Consider the following 20,096-nt stretch of genomic DNA (forward strand, 5'->3'; position numbering starts at 1 on the left):
ACTAAGTGCAGAAATTAAGACGCACAATTCGAAGCAACGCACTTCGTACCTTTATTCAAGGTATACTCTGTCAGCTCCGTATCATTCAGATTATCATTAGTCTCATGGATTCTCTTCCAGCATCAAACAGGTTAAATGGACATATCTAAAAAATCTAACGAATTACGTAATTAGAAATGTTATTATTATTATTACGGTTGACCTTTGTACAAACTCCTCAGGACGACTATCACAATAGTGGTCGCTTTCCCCTAAAGAGGTTCAATACTCAACGATGCGACATTTTACATTAAAGGCTAGGTGCCATTATCATTAGTATTATTTTCGGGATATTGACTTGGCAACTTTAAACTGCAGCAGAATGTCTGCTGCAAAAGAGTTCAATTAATGAGCTTTTTACCTAACAAGGCTTAGGTAAATAGATGTATATCTCTTTTTTAGAAGCGACATTTTGTGTGACAAAATGATTCTTACTCTCATACGTAAACCAGAAACTTTTTAAGATGTTGCGTACAGGAAAATAAGACCGATTCGAGCGAACTCTTATCTTTAGAGCTTCTACAAGCTTCTACTTTCACCTATATTGAAATGTCATTTAGTAATTAATATCTAAGCTTGACGCTTGCGTTTTTCCGGCACCCATAAGGCAGTGCTAGTTATTCCTTATATGCTAGTATTGTATTTCTATTGTTTTTTTTTGCTAAGGATACATATACCAAAATTCGTTTTGTTCGTATTCTGTTTCTGCTAACGACTGACTACTACCTGCTATTTCGATCTTTTTTACCATTGCTGCTGCCGCCGCCGCCGCCACCGCCGCTGCCACCGCTGCTATTTGCAAAGTCCTCATTTGCGTTACTCGTGCTTACCGCGCACCGCGTCAATGTGACACCCTTCGGCAAGATATTTTGCAGCTGCTGCGCCAAAGGGGGCAATGGAGACGGTTCAATGACGACGCAATCACTCCCGCTATTGCTCTCGTCATCAGTTACTGGTGCTGTTCGACCGCCGATGCGATCTCTGCCGGCAAAGTTTGCTCGATTTGATGTTTGGAAAAACGAGCTTTTATCCCCTGTAGGTACTGGTGTTGATATTAGTGGCACTGCCTGGGCCGTTTCGGCCACTGGTGTCGACGTGAGCAGCCTCGATCTGGCTGTCTCCATTGAAGTCAGGGTCGTTGCACGAGCTGAAGCAAACGCAGCGGCTGCTATTGTCTTTGTTAACGCCGCCTCCGGGCCTGCCAGACCTGTTCTAGCTACGACAGCTCCGCCCGGCACCGTCTTTTCTGTTGCAGCCTGCATCACTCGCTTGACTTCGGGGTCCACCGCCCGATAAGTTAAAACCTGAGCGTTGCATAAACCAGTTTATTGAATAAAAGTAGTTATTTCTAAAAGAATTTCTCCCTAGATGTGGTTAAGCCGCTCCCTTTCTTATTAGTCCTAAATTATTTCGAAGTTATTCTAGCGCACTAGTTTTCTTTTTTGGGCCAAGCACGTAATGAAATAGTTGGGAGATACTTCAGAAAACGTGTATAGAAGACGGACGCGAGATCGAAACAAAAATTGGATAGGGCATTGACTGCATGAACTAACGGATCAGTTAACAGAGTGCGTTTCGTCAAGGACAGAATATCATTGGAACAATAAATGGAAGCCCGTTAGTTTATTTAAGTTAAAAAGTTAAAAAAAAACTGCACAAAAAACGAATACCAGACCATATACACAAGGTGTTTTGAGAGAATCTTTTAACAACGGAAAAATATAGCTGTAAGAACGCGGACTGGGCCAGACATATGCTACTTGATACCAAAAGAGGAATGTCGGTGAATAAACACAGAGTTCTCCGCTGATGTTTCATTACTTACAGTTTGAAACTTGAAAAAGGATGCTGCGTACTAGAGGATGAGGTATACTATACGGTCAGTAATTGACTCAGTTAGTCTAAGCACTACCTAAGGTTTTCGGTGAGATAACTAACCTCCTTTGAATCTCTAGCATGTATCTCTGCTTTTCTGAGCGCACTGATGCCATTAGGCGTTGGCGTGGTGGTAGAAATAATCGCAGCGGTCGTTGGATACCATTTAGTTTGTTTGGTACTTGGACGGTTGAGAGAAAGCTCTGCCTGGGCTTCCGGGATCGTTTGCACTGCAAATGCAATCATCAAAGCTAGCATAACTTTGCTTTGAAATCTGCTGCACTTTATATGGAATCACGCAATCTTCATCCGTAACTGCATACAATCTTCCCGACACGACGTCAACTGGACAAGATAATAAATTTCTGCGTACAACCAAGTAAGGTAAATGAGCTACGTGCCTCACCAGTAAGTTTAGCCCACCATTCAAACAAGTGTCCTTACTCTGCACAAGACACCTTTCTATTGATGTTATTCACATTTATCCTAGAATTCTGGAAATCCTACTAAAGCCTTTGGGGGAACTACGAACGTGAAATAGACATGCAAAAAGAAAAAAAGTGTGCAAACATGCTAATTACAATCAATTTAATTTTATATATGCGTATATGTCTCTTTACTGTGTGGTAATGGCGATTCCGCACTCGAGGTCACGACTAATGTTGATGTCATGCTCAAATCTAAGAGAAGCTCCTATAGTTGAAATTTCTAAAATTTTCCTAAGATGAAATCAAAATACCGTATGGCTAAGATAGAGTAGCATGGGCTCAGCATAGATCTAAATAAGATGCAAATATAAACAGATATTTTTGGCTCCAGATGCCACATTGTCCAACAGGCAAACTTGTTTACCAAGACATGAATGCATTGAAAGTCTTTCTTAGGTGATTAACGTTTTTAGGAACATAGTAGTTTCAAAAGTTCTATAACGACTAAAAAGAAAATAGATGCATTTTAGTAACAGACAAACACAATTCTAATAAGATTTGAGAAAACTGAAGGATATCTATTGCACGTTGCCATCTTAGTGCTTCAATTTTTATACATGCGAATCCAAGCCGCATGCGACTACGAACTTAAATAATTAGAATATTTCATGTATTTTTTCTCCACAGGAGAAGAAAACACAACGTATGGAGAAAGAAATGCCAGCCGTCATTCTGCCCGTATTTAACTCGGAAGTCGAACTGTGTGTATGATGGAAGTGTTTGAGCTACAGCCACCATTAGTTTATTATTACCCTTAATTTTTTTCAAAGAACGCGTTTGATTTGGTTGATGTGTGTAGAAAGTTTATTCGGTTAGAGTAATTTTAGAGAGAAACAGAACAGAGAAATCACAGCATGAGGGAAGAGGGGGATACGACTGGGGTAAACAAATGCACACAGTTTAGGAGATCTTACCCGAAGTGCTAAGATGATTTGAGGGTATTTCTGAACTGCTATCCGAAGAAAGCACAACGATTGTTTCCGATGGATCTCTTTTTCTCTTGATGTTAGGCTCATTCTCAGGGCTTGAACCTGAGGAGCCACCAGCCCTGGAATTGCTGCGCTTTTGCAAAGGCGGTATCGATTCATTGCGGCTCCTTAAAGTAATTTGGTAATCCATCGTCAACTCTGTACAATTGTCATTTTGTAGCACTGCTTTATAATTACTTAATACCGCAAAAAATACAGCCTGCCTTGTCTACGATACGGTGGATGAACAAATCAATATGTGAATTTCTTTCTAAAAGTAGGCCAGAAAGTGTTTGCAGGTGGCCGCTACAGATGCGAATCTTATCTCGACCTAGTATGGTGAGGATTCTATAGATGATGGAGTTCGAAAAGTAATGATGGCTTGGCCTAAAATATTCCCTTAATTAAACCAACAGTTATGCTCAATATTGATTAGTTACTCCTATCATTCACCATCCTCGACCCGCTTTACTTAGTCATTCAAAATAATGAAAAGCTTTGGAGAATAAATATATGTATTGAATTCTTGAGCTCTACTCATGTGCGGGGACCATGCATCTATAATGCATAACAGGTTAGTTACGGTAAAGCTGCTTGCTAGTGACAGGAAAACAAGCGTTATCATTCAAGAGCTAACATTTATTCCTAATAAATGACATTTCAACAACTGCGCTGTAAAATGCCTTTTTTGACTCTCCGTATCAACAAGCCATTTAGCTAATGCAGATAGAAAAATGCACTGATGCCATTGTGTGAAAACTGAACCCACTAGATATACATAGCATATAAAAACGATCTAGGTATTTTATGTCAATATGCACTACTTCTCTAAATTAGTTTTTAGACTAACTAGTTCTATATAGGGCAAATCATATTGACTAACCTTCGCTGAGAACTTTCAATCAGTTTTTTGTGAATGTCAGCAGCCAGGCCTTCTAGGAGATGCGGTATCGTGGGTAATTTGGTTGTTGTATTAGCAGTAGGGACTGGTACGTTTGGACTGCTTTCAACCACTGAAAAGTTTGAGTAGTAAAACATGATAATATAGTTACTCTTGGCGCCCAGAAACTGCGATATTTCATGTACTTTGGCCGGTAATGGCGTCACTTAGTAACTAGAGCTTTATCTCTAGATAATCATGCCTAAGAAATTTAAATCCAACGTCACATAAATTTGAGCTGTGATGTAAGTTAGCAAATGTTGTAGTCTACGAACATTCTAACATACCTTTCATCGCCTCTGCAGCTTTTTCCGTCTGGCCAAACTTATCGGTTTCAACTCGTGACGGATTTTTTGGAGGGGATTTCTCTTTTGAATATTCTATGATAGAACACACAAGACACCAACTAAATTATTGAATTTGCACATGTTTAGTTTGTCTTACAATTAGATGTAAACATCTCTACCCCTAAAGACCTGGCGAATGATAATAGATCCAACACGCGAATCTATGTCCCTAACCCTAATAGGCAGATACGCTACCGCTCTATCATTTCGTTGATTGGGGCACCATGGCATATTGATATGGAATCAACCTTCTCAATTTGTTTTTCGAGAATCGGAAATATATTCAATTTACATCGTACAACTATCCAACAGCCTTAACAAATGTAAATGTATTGTAGTTGCTGTATCGCACATAATAAAGATATCACCTTTTAGCATAGCCATAACACCTATAGAACTTGCAACTGTCGGCGACATCGGGGGGAAGACGTCTGTGCTAGACGGAGGTCGAGGCGGCGAAAGAGCTGAGCGCCCTTCAAAGACACTACCTATTGGGTGTCCCGACATAGTCTGTAGACCAGTCTTCGGCGGTGACTGTTTCGTCGGAGACGAATCGCTTGCTGAAAAATCATCGTATTTCTGTGACTGATCTAAATCAGTTGTTTCTGTACAAACGATGCGGTCTTAAGATAATTAACATTCGCGTTGTAAGATATTCTAGCGCAGACAAAAAACCAGTCAAAGATGAGTCTTGAAATTATGAGAGGCAAGAAAATTTATTTTTTCTGTTATGTTGCTCGTTTGCCGTAAGACGTACATGACAGTGCAACAGGACAAATTACTCCAACGATCGACGCGTTTATCGATAATGAAGTACGCAGATCTAGGTACAGTGTTTACATATATGTAAAGCATAACGCTAATACTACCATTCTTCAAAGCCAAAAAGCTTAATTTGAATAAAGAACTTAATATGTTTGTTCATGGAAAAGTCTATTATATTTATTATATTCGCAGGCAATGTACATAAACTAAATCTATTATAAAAGCATCAGTTTTACGGTCCACATGAATTGTATGTATTAAGTGTTACTATGTTTTACTTACAGTGAGGGGGTGGTCCACACGGAGATTCAGGCTTCCTGCCTTCAGGTGGCGGTGAAGGCGATTCCGGGTGGCTTGGCCCAACCCTGGCACTGATCCTCACGGGAGATCTCGGAACTGTCGTAGACGGACCAACAGCTGCTTTTTCCATTTCCTCGATAAGAGCCTGTTGCTGTTCGAATTGTTCACGCATCGCTTGCATTTGCGCTTCATGCGCTGCGACTTGCGCCTGTTTAGCGGCTTCCTGTAAAAGAAAAACAATAGAGAAAGCCGAGCCATCTTAGAGCGACACCGCGAGAGATAAGTTTTATTAGTAGATACCTTCCCCGTTTCGTAATCATGATTTCCACTGATTTAATTTTTGCATTTTGAATGCTTTGATTAAGTTAAACTTATGCACACAGTAGCAGATATTATGTTCGATCCAACTGAATTAAAGAATTAAGGTAGACGCAGGTAAAAAAGAATAGACGAATATATGCGTGCGCACCGGACACGGGCTGCTTCCCTACGAAACCTCATAACACTAGAACCAAACACATTAAATCGATGGTGGGTTTGCTTAAAAAATAAATCCTACAGAGTACATACAATATGCTTTTATCGTATGTCTTCTTTATCTACGTAAAGTCAAAATAGCAGTACGAATTTGTCTCTCCATGCTTTGTTTATCACTACGTACCTGCGCGGCCTTTACAGCCATCTCTTTGGCAAGCTTAGCCAGCCGCTGAGCCTCTTGTTGAGCTAATTTCTCTTTCCGTGCCTCTCGCAATAAATATTTTGAGCAGAATGATGCGGCCTGCTCCACAACGGAAGGCGTTTTATCTAGTTCGCCCAGCTGAGAACAAAAATCATTTATTTAAACTTAAATGAAATTTGTAAAAACGAATATTGAAAGAATATCACCAGCGAAATATCCAACGGTTGTTTGAAAGTCAATGAAAGTGGTCAATGTAGAGTCTATGTTTAGATGCCTTTTACATACCTTAAACAGAGTATAGCTTTCTTTGAAGACAGCCTCAATTTCCTTAAGGTAGCTACCACTCTTCGAGCATTGCTGCCATACTCGGTAGATATCTACCAGGCCCGTCACCAATGTCTGAAAAAAGTAAATATTCAGAAGGATATTATACTGATGCAACATGCTTATCAAAAAATTGAAACCTCTGAAGGGCTTGACATGACTTTGATTTGAGTAACTCAGCTTTTATTTTCTTTTCATACGAGAAAACACGTCACAATATGGAAGATAATTCAACAGTACATATTGACGTAATCGTTCTATTATTACCCAAGCAAATTAATTAGTATACAGCGTTATCTAAGCGTCTAGGTCCTTCAGACAAACCTTTTCTGGAGGTGGAGGCTCCTCGTTCATCAATGAGCTGAATCTCCTCTGCACTATTCGAACGCCTTCTTTGAATGCCGTTCGGGATACGAGCGACCTATCAAAGTCTCGAATGTACTTTCTTTCCATATCCGGCGTTTTTGCCAACATCAAAGCTACGGAAGGATAGCAGATAAAGCAGCATAAAAAAAAAACTCGGTTTACAGTATTCGAAGGCCCTTAGGAAAGACATTTATCACTTCACTAGATTCAAAGTGGATGAAGATATCTTGAACTTGAAGGTTGAAATTTTAAACTTCTTCTAAGGTTCGCTAAAACTTGGTTACCATCGATGCACTGTTATTTTGGATTCGGATGTTATGAAAGACATCGAGATAGAAGAGTCATTGGACAAAATTGTTTTGTTATCTTGATGTAAAGTCGAGATTGGAACCTACCGACTTGAATGAGAACTTCGTGATCTTGCTGGCTGGCGGCTATTATTTGAGTGAGACGCGCTGCCCTGTAAAGGTGTGTTGCAAAGCTCCCAGGACGATCAATTTCGTCGGCAGGAATATGCCAAACGCCCTATAGTCAATCGAAAAAATTCTAGGCAGCTAAAGTAAGTGAACGTCTTCATTCAGTAATAGCAAAATTGTTAACGAACATAGAGTACTTCAGACAATAACTTCGCAAGTGTTCAAAAACAAATACAGGTCTGCGATAAGGTTTTTACGAAAAACTTATGTGATAGAACGCATTGGATATAAACCTGAAAAAGGCAACTAGCTCGCCGCTCAGCGAAGAGGCCTTGCGTGCACAATTTAGGAGGCCGACTCTGTTTAGCTACAAGGAAGTCCAAAGCGAGGGCGGGGTCCCGATGTCGTTTATAGCGGAAATATAAGTTGGCCATGTGATACACCTATCAATCAAATTATTTAAAAATAAATACAATTTATTATCATATATGCATGTAGATAGGCTGTCAGCATAACATTTGGGGCATGATAACATAGTACAAAAAGGCTAAATAGCTTAGTTGCAAACTTTTTTAAAAATGTTTTCTCTAGTCGTCAAAATTTTGGAATTCACATATGAAAAAACATAATTATCTGCTGATTATGACATTTCCCATTTTCAAAAGTAAATAAACTCGACGCACCGATTTGAAGTGCGCCGAAAAACGAAATATGCACTCGCGGAATGCATCTAGGCAGTAGTTGAACAGTTGCTCAAGTAATGAATCGTACTCCGACATGTCCTGGTATCTACGTAATGTAAGAGAGATGGCGTCAGGCACACAAATTAGCAGTTTTTTCACTACATTCCCCAAAATAGAGAATGCCAAAAATATTAATAAAAAGTAATAAATTATACGTGTCAATAACCGTTATTATAATTATAATCTACTTTTTTTTTGTTAATGTTATGTCAGCGAAAATTATTTTTCATGATGAAATTTTGTCATTGATAAATAATTTTGGTCCTTTTGTAAAATCGATAAACAACTTACAGATGGTTTTATCACAACGCACGCTAAAAAAAACTATAAGTATTTAGTGAGTTTGTTATTTACAGACCTTCTCTCTTTTTCGATGGACGCTTCGACTGCCGTCAGAAGTTCTTCCATAACAGCTGATACAGCATCGACTTCCGATTCCTCTTGAAAGTTGCTCCTATTTGAAGGATAAAAGCAATTATGATGATCCAGGTTTAACTTTTAACCTCTAAAAATATCTGAAAATCAAGCTTTATTACATAGTACGCGATGCTTGATTGCAAAGTGACTTCGATCGACCAAGGATGTTTGGGCCAGGTTATCAACATATAAGTTTATAGACTTATATGATATATAGAAAATAAAACTAAAAGGGCATTCCACAGGCAATATTGTTTTCCTATATTTATATAACAAGCATGTTATTAGAAACCTGTTACATGTTGTGCTCAAAAGCAGTGCAGGCCTTCGCATATTTTTTGATATGGATTAAACATACCAGAACAATGATTTTCCTAGGAGAAGTAATGGGATATAATTTAAGTACTACCATGGGTTGGACTGTGAGAGTTTAGCAAATCCAAAAGTCGTTTTTAACGCGGCCTTACTTCCTTACCTAGACGGTTTACCCTTCAGAGTATTTAAAACAGTTGTAATCTCTTCTTGGGAGGCTAGCCTCTTTCGTGAGCTCCTTCGAACCGCCTGAGGAATTGCTGTGTCCTCGGCCTTTTTCTCCTTGCTCTGGTCCCTACTGAGTCCGGTAATTTATATCCGTTTTTATTTAATTAAAAAAACAATCAGCACGTGGAAACCGAACGTTGAGGCCAACTAAGACTTCGTGGAAATCATACCATTTGCTTGAAAGCCGTTTTCACTAAGTCAAAAGTTTCGTAGGATGTTTTCAATAGAAGCTGAGCACTCTACTAAGACTCTTTCAAAGTCATAAGGCAACTAATCAATAAAACTTATTGCATAATTTTTAGAAAGAAAGATACTTGGCTAACAAACAGTTGGGTCTCTTTTTAAAAATATATGTGTAGATAGTCTTTTCAACAATATGGAATGATTAAATCTATGAGACTTACTTTTTCGGGGGCCGACCAACTCCGCGTTTCGGCGTACGACTGCCTGCATCACTCTCGTCACCGTCTAGTACTAAGGCAACGGATGCTTCCTTCAGTCTTTCACGATGCCTAATTTCATATAAATATAACATAAACCAGGAACAACTTTTAAGATCTAAACTCTCGTAATGAATTAGAAATCCTGTAATTTGGCTAACTTAAGAATTTGACAAAATTTGAAATAACCGCAAGCCGTAACATGGATTGAAAAAGCGTTAGCCTAAAATATATTGAGAGGACAGATCAGCAAGAATTTTAATATAAACATACTGAACCACGTTAATCATTCTTTTTTTTGTCATCTCACCTTGCGAAATGTCCTTCGCTAGCCTCGCGAAGGTGGCTCTCAAGAATTTGAAGCTCTGCAGGTGAGATTTGCCGGTGCTGATTCTTAATGAGGAATTTTGCAGCGAACGCATGCACCTGCAAAACAAATCAGGACAAAATTATAATTACAGTATTACCAAAACACTTTTGTTAAGATACCTTCAAACTAGATACCCAAAACTATCCAAGAAGCTTTCCGTTAAGCTCGTATTTATATACGTGTTGTTTACATAAAACTTGAAGACATTTTTTACTAGCTACAAACCTTATAGTGCATCTCAAGGGCTTCAATTGATAGATGCGCGGGTGTCTGATATATGACCTTTTTAGGGTAACGGGCCTTCATTTCATAGAGGTTCTGTGCAGCCCGTGAAATGTGTTCCAAATAGACCTCAAGCGGCTCGCCCATTTTGTGCGTTATCTATTGTATCAAACAGTAAAGGAGACGAAAGTGATATCGCTAATGAGATTCACCATTCTCTTGTAAATATGATTCAAAATATTATTCAGAATTCTTTTTTAATTTTCGATAACAATAACATTTCTTACAAACGAGGGACGTGTAGAAGTGGCTCATTAGAAAGCACATTTTTTTTAAAATTAAACCAAATTATTTATATTTACAAGATTTTCCGAATATTCAAAATGGTCGGTGGCTAAAGCTTCACTGTGTATTTATTAAGGTAGGATCTATGATTAGCTAGATGCTAAGCAAAACTCGACACGAAAATCGTAAAAATACAACATTAAGACGATCTTCCAGAATTCGAGGTCTACGTTCCGATACCTAGAAAAATTATTGTAAAGAGAACTATTTCACTGACCTTGCTCAGCATATAATGGCAGAGCCACAATTCATCGTTTCCATTGCCTTCATTCTCACAGCAGATTGCTTCTGTGTAGCATTTTTTCGCCATGTTGAGATATTCCACCTGAAAGTGATAAAAATAGAAGCGTGGATGTAGCATTTTTTTATTTATAGGGACTATCGAATATACTCACGACTTCCTTTGCCGATTTCAATAATCAGATAACTGTTTTACTGTCGAAGAGAATCCTAAGTAAGCTATTTCCTATACGAAACAAATATTGATAGAGTTCCGCTGAACTCTTTTTGTTTTTTGTGTGCGTAACCTACCTTCTTTCGCTTGTATTCGGCTACGGTTTCAGACGACAATTCAAGGGCTTTCCGCAATTTCATTTGACGGCACAAAAAAGACACAACCCAGTACGCACAGGATCCACATTCAATCCAGAGACTGGCGTTTGCAGGTGCTAATTCCAGCGCCTTGAGGCCGAACAGTCGGCGAAAGGTCGTTGCCCATACAACGAGAGGATCCCAACGTTTTCGAGCGGGAAGCCAAAAAAAATTGGAAGAGAATCAGATTTAATGCGAAGTACTATCGAATGTGTAGAATAGAGTATAGAAAAGATTCTATAGAACATTGAAAGTATTGACCTATTCAGCTATATGTGTGGCCCTTTATATAACTGCTACAGCCCTATAACAGAGGTGTGTTCCTAACCTTCTGAAAGCAGAATACTGCGCCATCGGTCCTCTTTAATAGCTGAGGACCTTCGCCTTTAAGTTCACATGAATTGAGACGCTGTTCGATTTGAGCACTTCTCGAAAGGGCCATACCAGCCCATGAGTCTATTCGATGCGGGTTGATGCAGCTGTCCAGCATGTAGTGGCGGCTAGCCTTAACAAAGTCCCTATTCTTGAAGTAGAAATCCCCAAGCAAATAGTACAGTTCGGAAATAAGTTCTTTATCGGGGCAATCATTACCCATGTACGGCATGGGTCCTGCTGATGAGCTTTCAATATGAATGGCCATACGATCGGCGCACGCTGCCGGGTTACTTTCTGCCGGTATGAGCGAAGCAATTCGACGAAACAGGCTTTCTGCCTCAGCTGATATACTTTGAGCGTACGAATCGAACTCGGGCAGACGAGTAGGTTTGTAAAACGTGAATACATATTTGGCGTGCTCCCACGTCAGCTTGAGCGGTTTCACATTGTGATCCTGTACCTGACCTTTTTTTTTAGTTTTGTCCTTGTCTGGGACAAAAAGACAGTGGAAACATTGTTCGAGTCCGGCGGTCAAGTCCTCTTCGAATGGATGACAACCGAGTGTTTCTCGGAAATTTACCATCTCCTCTGTCATGACTCGAACACAAAGGAAAACAAAGGCGCCGTCATTGCGCATACACCAGTTGCGTTTTCCTAAGTACTCGTGGGCAGTAAACATCATAAGCAAAGAAGACGGCATAGCGCTATCGGCACTCTTTTCCATCACGACCTGAAATGCATTAAGAGAAAGACATCATTAACAAAGCAGGGTAAAGTTTTTTACCAAGCAAATGTGAATAGACCTTAACAAATAAATATTTAATTTCGATATCATAGATAGTTACTGTCAAATATAATAGACAGGCAAGTCACTTGAAAATCACATGCAGTCCGACAGAGATGTACGAAAAGCAAATGGGTGATAATTACTGTACTACTATGTCTTACTTTGTCCTCCTCGTGCTTCACTATTCTGTAGAGAAGGTTCCAGCTGAGAACAGTTGGAATCGCCATGGTCTCGACAGACTCCCTCAAGTCCATTTGGAGTGAGATAATCTTAATGAGAGTGTGTGCAAAACGTGACATTTTTTCAACACTTAAACCTTCGAGGACATTCGGCGACTTCTCAACAACTTCATAGATGTCATCAATCAGTTGAACGGTGGTTTCCGACCACGCTGTTTTCATACTCTGCGATTGAGCTCTCACGTATTGATTCAGACACTCATGAATACATGATTCCACCCAGTAAATGTGATCTTTATCGTTCTGAAGTTGTTTCAGCGCAGAATTAAGAAGTAGCAACTGTCGATATCGTGGAAGGACGCTTGTCTTTGCATGAACCGCCCTTCTGTTGCCTTTGAGCGACTCGGTAATCAGTTCGACAACCTGTGAAGATAAAAATATGCAATGATCATCTCGTTCCGAAGGTTCGCTGATAATGGGTTATACTCTTCCTTTACAAATAAAAGTTGTCCTTTACTACGTGGCCACTAAACGCAACTGTCTCTTATACCGTTACCAATTAGTTTCTCTTAAATATGAACAATGACAAATAAGAAAGAATAAAAATGAATTCCACTAATAAACTTATACAGAAAACTAATACTGTCAACTCAAACGTACCCGCTCGTAGTGCTGAGAAGCGTAAAGATTCTCAAGATCAGCTAGAAGGTGAAGTCGGTCGATTCCGTCGAGTAGTTGCGCGGCCTCCTTTGCCGAAATCAAATTGTTCTGCTTGAGGTTTACAACTCTTACGCAATGAATAGGCTGCGTTTCTCGCTGTTTGTCGTTACTTATTTCAAACAGCTTTGCTTGTTCCATTACAACGCATACCTTAGCATCGAAGGCGCACAAGCATGAAAAAGCATAAGTCAGATCTTGCGAGCATACGTAGATATTAAATAAGTGTTGTGTTTGCCCTATAAGATGACAGACCGGTCATAATTGATTCCTGTACGCACCTGTTCTAAACGGTGGCGGGCCATACTTATCTCCCCATAATGCAGAAGAAAGCAAGCTTCGACATGAAATGCTCTTACGGTGAAAACTTGCCAGCGATCACTAAGCGCCACTCTGCGATGGGTTTGCTTACACACAAAGCTTATAGCCTGCATGAATTCAGTGATAGGAAAACGGTCATCGAGAGCGACCTGTTCCGTTCGTAGATTGTCTTGAACGTACCGCTCGAGAAAGAGCTCGCATACGTTCAGCTCGACCCAGGCCCAGCTTAGCACCTGCAGAACGAGGTAGAAAGGATTTTTTTTCATAACTGTTAGAATACAAACAAGTTGAAATAATTTTTAAGACTATCCTCACCATTCCTACCGGTTAACATCACCAACCCACTCATTAGTCGTATTTGGTATTATAGCAAACAGTTGCATTGGTGCAGATGCGTCTAATCGTATTTTCAAGTGTCTGTTTTCTTCCTGTCAAAACTTTTTTTCTTTTCACTCATTTTCATTATTTTTTTATTTTCTTATTATTTTTATTATATATATATTCACTTATACCTCTTCTGTCCGACTGGTGTCATTATCATCCGGCCTCTGATAGTTGTGTCGCAGTCTCTCATAAAGCGCCATAAAGATCCCTTTCAGCTCAGACGGCCAACGAAATTCGTCCTTCTGAGCAAGCACCTTTAGGTAATCCAGCATAACTTCAATTGCGGGACTGTCCTTGTGGCGGGCGATAAACGCCTTTACATCATTAGTTTCGTTTTCACGAAGATCCATAATCTAGAAGAGGTTTCGATAAGCACATATTACAAAAGCAGAGCGAGTCTCTCACCGCAATTCTTAAACGTCTGTAGTTACTAGGAGACCTCACATAGAACAAATCTATTTTCAGTGAACGCCTTATTGTCACCTTGCATACTAACCTTCTCCGGGTGTGTTCGCAAGGTTAGCTTACTACTACTGGATTGGCCATTTTCTTCGCTGGTTCCTCCGTCAGACTCTCCTTCAATCACAGGACATTCAGCAAAAATACTCGTTGGAAGAAACGGTATCAACAGATCACGATAGTTGACATTCAGGTCCACAGTCTTCTTTCCACCTTGACGGTTTCGCGCTGAACGACGTTTGTTGCTCGATATGAAGTCTTGAAATACCCGCTTGCGACGCTGCGATCGTGAATCTTCGACGGAGATACCCAGGTCATCCAATAAAGAGTCTGTTGGCGTATTATCACCTGCAAAAAGTTGGTTGTTAATGTAAGAAAGACGAGTTAATTTGCTGTTAACATTCAACGCTAATATTACTGACGGCGCTATAGAAAAGTCACAGTTTAGAGAATTCTAGCTTTGTTGAGTATGGTAAGTATGGATGTTGTATTGAACAGTAATGTATTGAACAGATTCAACCAGCGATTCGTTTTGCTTGCATGCTGAGCCCTCTTCCTTTATGTGTCAAACATAATTTCGGCTAAATGGCCTCTAGAAGTTCTCTGGCATGCGATGAACCCAATATCCACATTTTGAGGACCAACTAAAGCCTTTGGACTTTAGTTACAAAAAGGGCTCACACTCTTAAAACAATTATTGCAGACACTAGAACACAATTGTGTGATCGGACATAAGATGCCGTTTATGTCCTAATAGATTACCCTTGGCTAGATCAGATCCCTTATGGTTTTAGCATTTAACCGAAATTATACTTACCAATAAGCACGGATAAATCGTTAATTTGTGAGTCACTGTTTTCCTCGGGATCTATAGGTTTGTAGTCGAATCCAGAAGACTGCGGTGCACCATCTTCGTCATCCTTCACGACGAACGTAATCAAGCGGCAGCAAAAGTGAGCCACAAGATTCCACGATTGTTTTATTAGTGTTAGTTTACTTGATGTTGCAAAGGCTAACTCTAATAGCATTCAGATATTTTTCAAATCGATCCGCTTGAAACGGAAGTGTTGGACAGCGATAATTGTGAAAAACTCGTCAAACAAAAGTACTTACTTGATTGTTTTCCTCGGGGTCGTCATTTTCGCGGGTGTCGCCGTCATTGTCGCCCTCCTCAGAAGAAGAAGAATCCCGGCGGTAACGCTTCTTTTCAACGAGAGAGCGCGAAGCATCCACTTGACCGAAATCAATTCTTAAAAGTACAGTGTATGGTCAATGTTTATAAAAAAAAAACTACGGTTTTGTTATATTGATTACTGAACTTTTAACATATCTTTATCGGCAAGAATAAAAGAACATGATGCCTCACCTTTCAACCATGTGACAAGGATTTTCTGATTTAGCAATATTGTCGTAATGCGTTTGAAGGACTTCACCAAGTTGAGCCCACGTTGGTTCGCATATGACCTAAATAGGCACAGTTATATGTTCATAGTTACCAAAGCTTCTAGGATTATTCTAATAACAGGTTGCTGTCGTCTTTCTGTATTTCCATTCTAAGATGAACTATTTTAAAAAGACGTATTATTAATAAAAATAACTTAAGTGCGATTAAGATACAAATAAACGGTTTTGGCGTCATCTGCTAGAACCAGGCCGTTTGACCTAACTCAAAAACTGAATCATGTTCATGACTCAACAAACTCGACAAGTCTTCTATCAGATCGTGCACTTTGACTCTAACCTTTCTCAATTTTAACGGTGGCGAACTCCTATCCTGTTCATCTAGCCAATTTTGGAAATCCTGTCGTTCAGCTCGAATGGATTCACACTCTTCAAGGATTTCCTCGGATTCCTATAAGAATTTCACAATGTAATTGCGAATAATGACGCAGTAAAATTATTGACAATGTTTTTCACACGCTGCTCCAGACACATGGCGTCGACTTACTGTCCAAGATATTTTTAAGTTTAAAACCCTATATATATATATATATATAGAAGCTGCATACACACTTCGCAGAAGCTAATCTTTTGGTAAATAAAAGTTCAATTATACGCAAGAATATGTTATCTAAGGGTAAGAACCTTAACGAACGTACCTCAGGCGAAATGTTGCACGTTTGCAGGACGTCCTCCCAAATTCGGTAGGCAGCTGGATACATCTCGATAATAAAAGGAATTTCCTCAAAAATTCGGTCGGCAAGAACGATCGGCCTTGCAGACCGAGATCCACCGGCTATCGCTCGACGGCACCATTCGAGACAATGTGAATAGTCACCTAAAGAAACGAATAGAGGTAAAAGAGGTAAAAAGTGTAATGCACTTTCCAGAACCACAGCATGTAAATGTATACGCGAGTAAGAAGAGTCCCGTGTTCTTATGTAATTGGAAGAAAAACTGGTTGATAGTTACTTTATGGAAAGAGTAAAATGGTTAATTATTAAACAATTTATCAACTAACCGATAATATATGTGACAGAGATCAGACGATCAACCGCTTGCCAGTGATTCTCCTTTAGCTGAACGGCCATTTCGTAAGCATTTCGGGCCAGTTGCAGGTTCAACATCTGAAGTCCAATGTCACCCACCTGATAACAAAAGCCATGATGTAACTTACCGGCAGAAGTGGAGGTCAGTTGTAATGACTAATGAAACTAAACCGGATGTGTTCACATAAAGGAATTATCAGCTTACACGTATACCATAATACTAATAAAAGGCAAAGAAAGCCTACCACTGATAGGGACAGTCGGTAGCATATTGTGTTACGTTAGAGAAAACACTAAAAAACGGGAAACTTGTACTCGAGTTACCTTCTATTAACCTAAACAATATTTTTAATAAGTAAGCGACTAAGTAGTTTTTACTGAAATGACATTGCATTGAGATGAAAAAAATCTTGTTTTTACATCTAACGACTCCGCTAAAGGTTTAAAGCTAGAGAGGTAATATAAGAGGTAAATGTAACGCAGGCTGCTTCAATCCTAGTATGAGTAACAAGCATCCACGCTAATTAGTAACTACGAAATGAATCGTAAACAGTCACCATAAAATTTAAGTTGAAAATTTAATTTAACTTTACTTTTAGCCAAGTCGGTATATCACGGCCATCGATGAGCATTGCTTTCACAAAAAATTTTGCCGCCTGAAAAGGAAGTCAATCAAATTAACATTGATAAGAAAAGTTACACTCCTTTAGATACAGATATTATTATCTGTATATCCTATTATATCAAAAACATATCCTATTAAAATGTATTTTAATTATAATTAACATAGCTGGTTTAGCTCCGTTAGTTAATTATGGCTGTCGCCTTATTTTTATTTTGCACGAACTGTGTAGGATACGTCATTGTAGGAAGAAAAAGACGCCATGCTTCACCTTTCGCAGTTTACTGAGCTTAAGGTAGGCTTCACCGGCGTTCTTCAAAGCTAAATATTTCAGATGAAGCGAAGTTGGCATAGGGCCGATGCCTGTAAACAAAACAAAAATAGATAGCGGTCGCTAATACTTCTAACCCTTTCTTTCTACATGTATACGATGCCAATGGCACTTGACATATAAGCAACAAAAGGTTAGAGTTAAATATGAATGACATGTATTTTACTTCCGCACGTCAGAATCAGACATAAGAAGCATAAAAATGTGAATTATAAACCTTGGTATTCTTCGGGGTCTTCCTCGTTCACGTAGTCAAGCCTGAGAAGCTGTCGAAGTTTTGCGACGCCATCAGCCGTGCGTTCTGCAGCCAATTCAGAAAGCGCATCCCTGGAATATGAATTTTGCAGAAGTTAGTGTTTAAGCTTCAGCTGTTATTACTTTTTCATAAAATGGCACCAATGAAGCATTCTGAATGCTTGAGCTTTGCACATTTAGGAATATTCCATATCACTGCTACTGGGCTCCACGTATTCTTGTATCAAATCATCTATACCCTGAAAATCATTCACCTGTATAGCGCAGCAGCCTGACCCTCTTGTGCTTCACGGGTTTGCACCTGTTGCTGACCTCCGCCTTCTTCAGCATCGGAATCGGTGCTAGCATCCGAATTAAGTGCGGCAAACCTTAGCATATTTATTCTTATGCTTAATTATTCTTGCAGTTCTTTCTATTCCTAATGCGCTTCCGTCAGACCCATAAATGCTTAGGAGTAGCTAACGCCGAGTTCGACGTTATTGCTATATAGAGGAACCAGACAGTAAAAACGGAGCATTGTTGGAGCAGCTAATCATTTGTTGCCCGTTTGATTAACTAATTCAGAAGCAGCGCGCAGTTTCATAAAGGTTAATTTAGTGAATATTATTACATTTTATAACAAGCGACTTCATAGCCATGCAAACAATTGTATGCCAGAATATTCTGTAAATGTAAATAGCAAATTATGTATTATCACTGTAGAAATTATAATTATTTAATATTATTCAAAAAATATCACCGCCGGCTTGTAAGTTCATGCAGTGGGCTTAATTATCGAATATACGTCTCCAATGTTGGGCGGTCATCAGAAAATAACAAAATTAAAAATTTTTTCGCCACTATCGAAACCCAAGTATGCCAGGCGGCACTTTTTCCAAGCTAAAACACATCTTTATTTTCATTGACATTAAACAGATCATCCTCAAAAAAGTTAAAGCCTTGTACACTTTGCTACGATGGGACGTCTCGTTCAATTTATTCCAAAATCGTACTTTAGAGCCTTTATTGTCGTTTACTTGATTTATTTTCACACATGCCTATATGAGAGCGCACTAGCCGAGAATTCCAATTACTTCTAGAAACTTGCAATAATAATACAAGGGTAACGAAGAGGTTTTATGAGAGCGAATAGGCAGCGTTAAGTTATAATCTCACACCCACAGACACGAGATCACTTGTTGAAGATTTGAAAAAGGTATCAGATTCCCTCTGTGATACGACTTCATAAAAGCCAGCACGTGGGAACCCGATGTGTCACTTTTTCATAAACGTTTGCACTCATTGTACTAGACATGGGTTTCAGTCTCAAACGCGAAAGCGGCAATCAGCCTGCCTGGCCGCTGAGCAATGTTCGAAACTTCATAGTGATTGTTTACAAAATAGAATGTTCTGTGGGAAATTTGTTGCAGACGACCGGAACTGTTCTTAGTGGATTTCAGGCAAGGAATAATTCCTTCAGAGGGCAGCGTGCGAGGGCCCAGTCTTTATACCTTACCAAGATTATCATTTAATAAAGTTGTAACGTTCAATGAAAATTATCATTGAATTTAAGGTAGTTATAACGCTGGAGCTGAAAGAACTTCAAAACGTGGTTTAATTGCGGAAAAAAGCAAAAGCCAAAAAAAGAGTTTTAATCGTTGATGTGTTCAATAAGCGTATACACATTGTAACTCCCGTTTTTATACTGTCTGCCAGCTATTATCTTTTGACAAGCGGGTCATTATTGAGTAGCATGCTACAAAAAATTATCTAACAAAAATAAAAGGAAAGATTTACCCCGACCACTGCTACACCATTTGTTTCTGCTGGCTTCCTTTATGTTTCGAGTTTTACGTTTGGTGTCGTCGTTAGGCATTCCACCAGACGGCTGGTTCTCCGTATGAAACGAAGTCTGTTTATGCCCGGATTCGAACCTAGATGTTACAACGTGTCCCAAAGTACAGTACTGTCCCTGCTGACGAAATGTCTGAGCCTGACAGTCCCTCGATTCGCTAAATGGATT

The 20,096-nt window shown here is 39.4% G+C and overlaps 1 protein-coding gene across 6 annotated transcripts; it reads right to left on the minus strand.

The window, feature by feature from the left end:
* Window positions 1-27: 27 nt before the first annotated feature.
* On the minus strand, window positions 28-20,034 carry LOC111253202 (calcineurin-binding protein cabin-1-like). Of its 6 annotated transcripts, none has more exons than XM_086992905.1 (37): window positions 19,871-20,034; window positions 18,349-18,576; window positions 18,057-18,166; window positions 17,780-17,871; window positions 17,480-17,542; window positions 16,859-16,985; window positions 16,497-16,675; window positions 16,139-16,249; window positions 15,764-15,861; window positions 15,511-15,646; window positions 15,215-15,317; window positions 14,435-14,745; window positions 14,067-14,291; window positions 13,515-13,787; window positions 13,177-13,386; window positions 12,499-12,939; window positions 11,504-12,280; window positions 11,116-11,265; window positions 10,802-10,909; window positions 10,243-10,398; window positions 9,958-10,073; window positions 9,612-9,719; window positions 9,143-9,277; window positions 8,609-8,704; window positions 8,191-8,296; window positions 7,801-7,950; window positions 7,487-7,616; window positions 7,050-7,204; window positions 6,687-6,800; window positions 6,384-6,539; window positions 5,705-5,945; window positions 5,026-5,217; window positions 4,598-4,690; window positions 4,254-4,383; window positions 3,317-3,498; window positions 1,978-2,144; window positions 28-1,343 (listed from the first exon to the last, which is right to left on the minus strand). In XM_086992905.1, the coding sequence occupies exons 2-37, from the start codon at window positions 18,468-18,470 to the stop codon at window positions 762-764; spliced, it is 6,645 nt and encodes a 2,214-aa protein (XP_086849031.1). In that variant the 5' UTR covers window positions 18,471-18,576; window positions 19,871-20,034; the 3' UTR covers window positions 28-761. The 6 variants fall into 6 exon arrangements, 5 of the variants coding, with proteins under 5 accessions (XP_086849031.1, XP_022668028.1, XP_022668026.1 ...); XM_022812293.2 differs by lacking the exon at window positions 19,871-20,034 and adding an exon at window positions 19,256-19,464 and having other exon boundaries at window positions 9,143-9,274; XM_022812291.2 differs by lacking the exon at window positions 19,871-20,034 and adding an exon at window positions 19,256-19,464.
* Window positions 20,035-20,096: the final 62 nt, after the last annotated feature.

The sequence above is a fragment of the Varroa destructor genome, unplaced genomic scaffold (genome assembly GCF_002443255.2).
Source record: "Varroa destructor unplaced genomic scaffold, Vdes_3.0 BEIS01000006.1, whole genome shotgun sequence".
Lineage (NCBI taxonomy): Eukaryota > Metazoa > Arthropoda > Arachnida > Mesostigmata > Varroidae > Varroa > Varroa destructor.

What these genes read in the sequence shown, in the direction of transcription:
- LOC111253202 (XM_086992905.1), bottom strand. Translation starts at nt 18,470, where the DNA reads ATGCTAAGGTTTGCCGCACTTAATTCGGATGCTAGCACCGATTCCGAT. An exon ending in CTTCTCAGCACTACGAGCGG is followed by an intron (nt 12,940 to 13,176) that starts GTACGTTTGAGT and finishes TTATCTTCACAG; the next exon opens with GTTGTCGAACTGATTACCGA. An exon ending in CGAAGTTCTCATTCAAGTCG is followed by an intron (nt 7,205 to 7,486) that starts GTAGGTTCCAAT and finishes ATCCTTCCGTAG; the next exon opens with CTTTGATGTTGGCAAAAACG.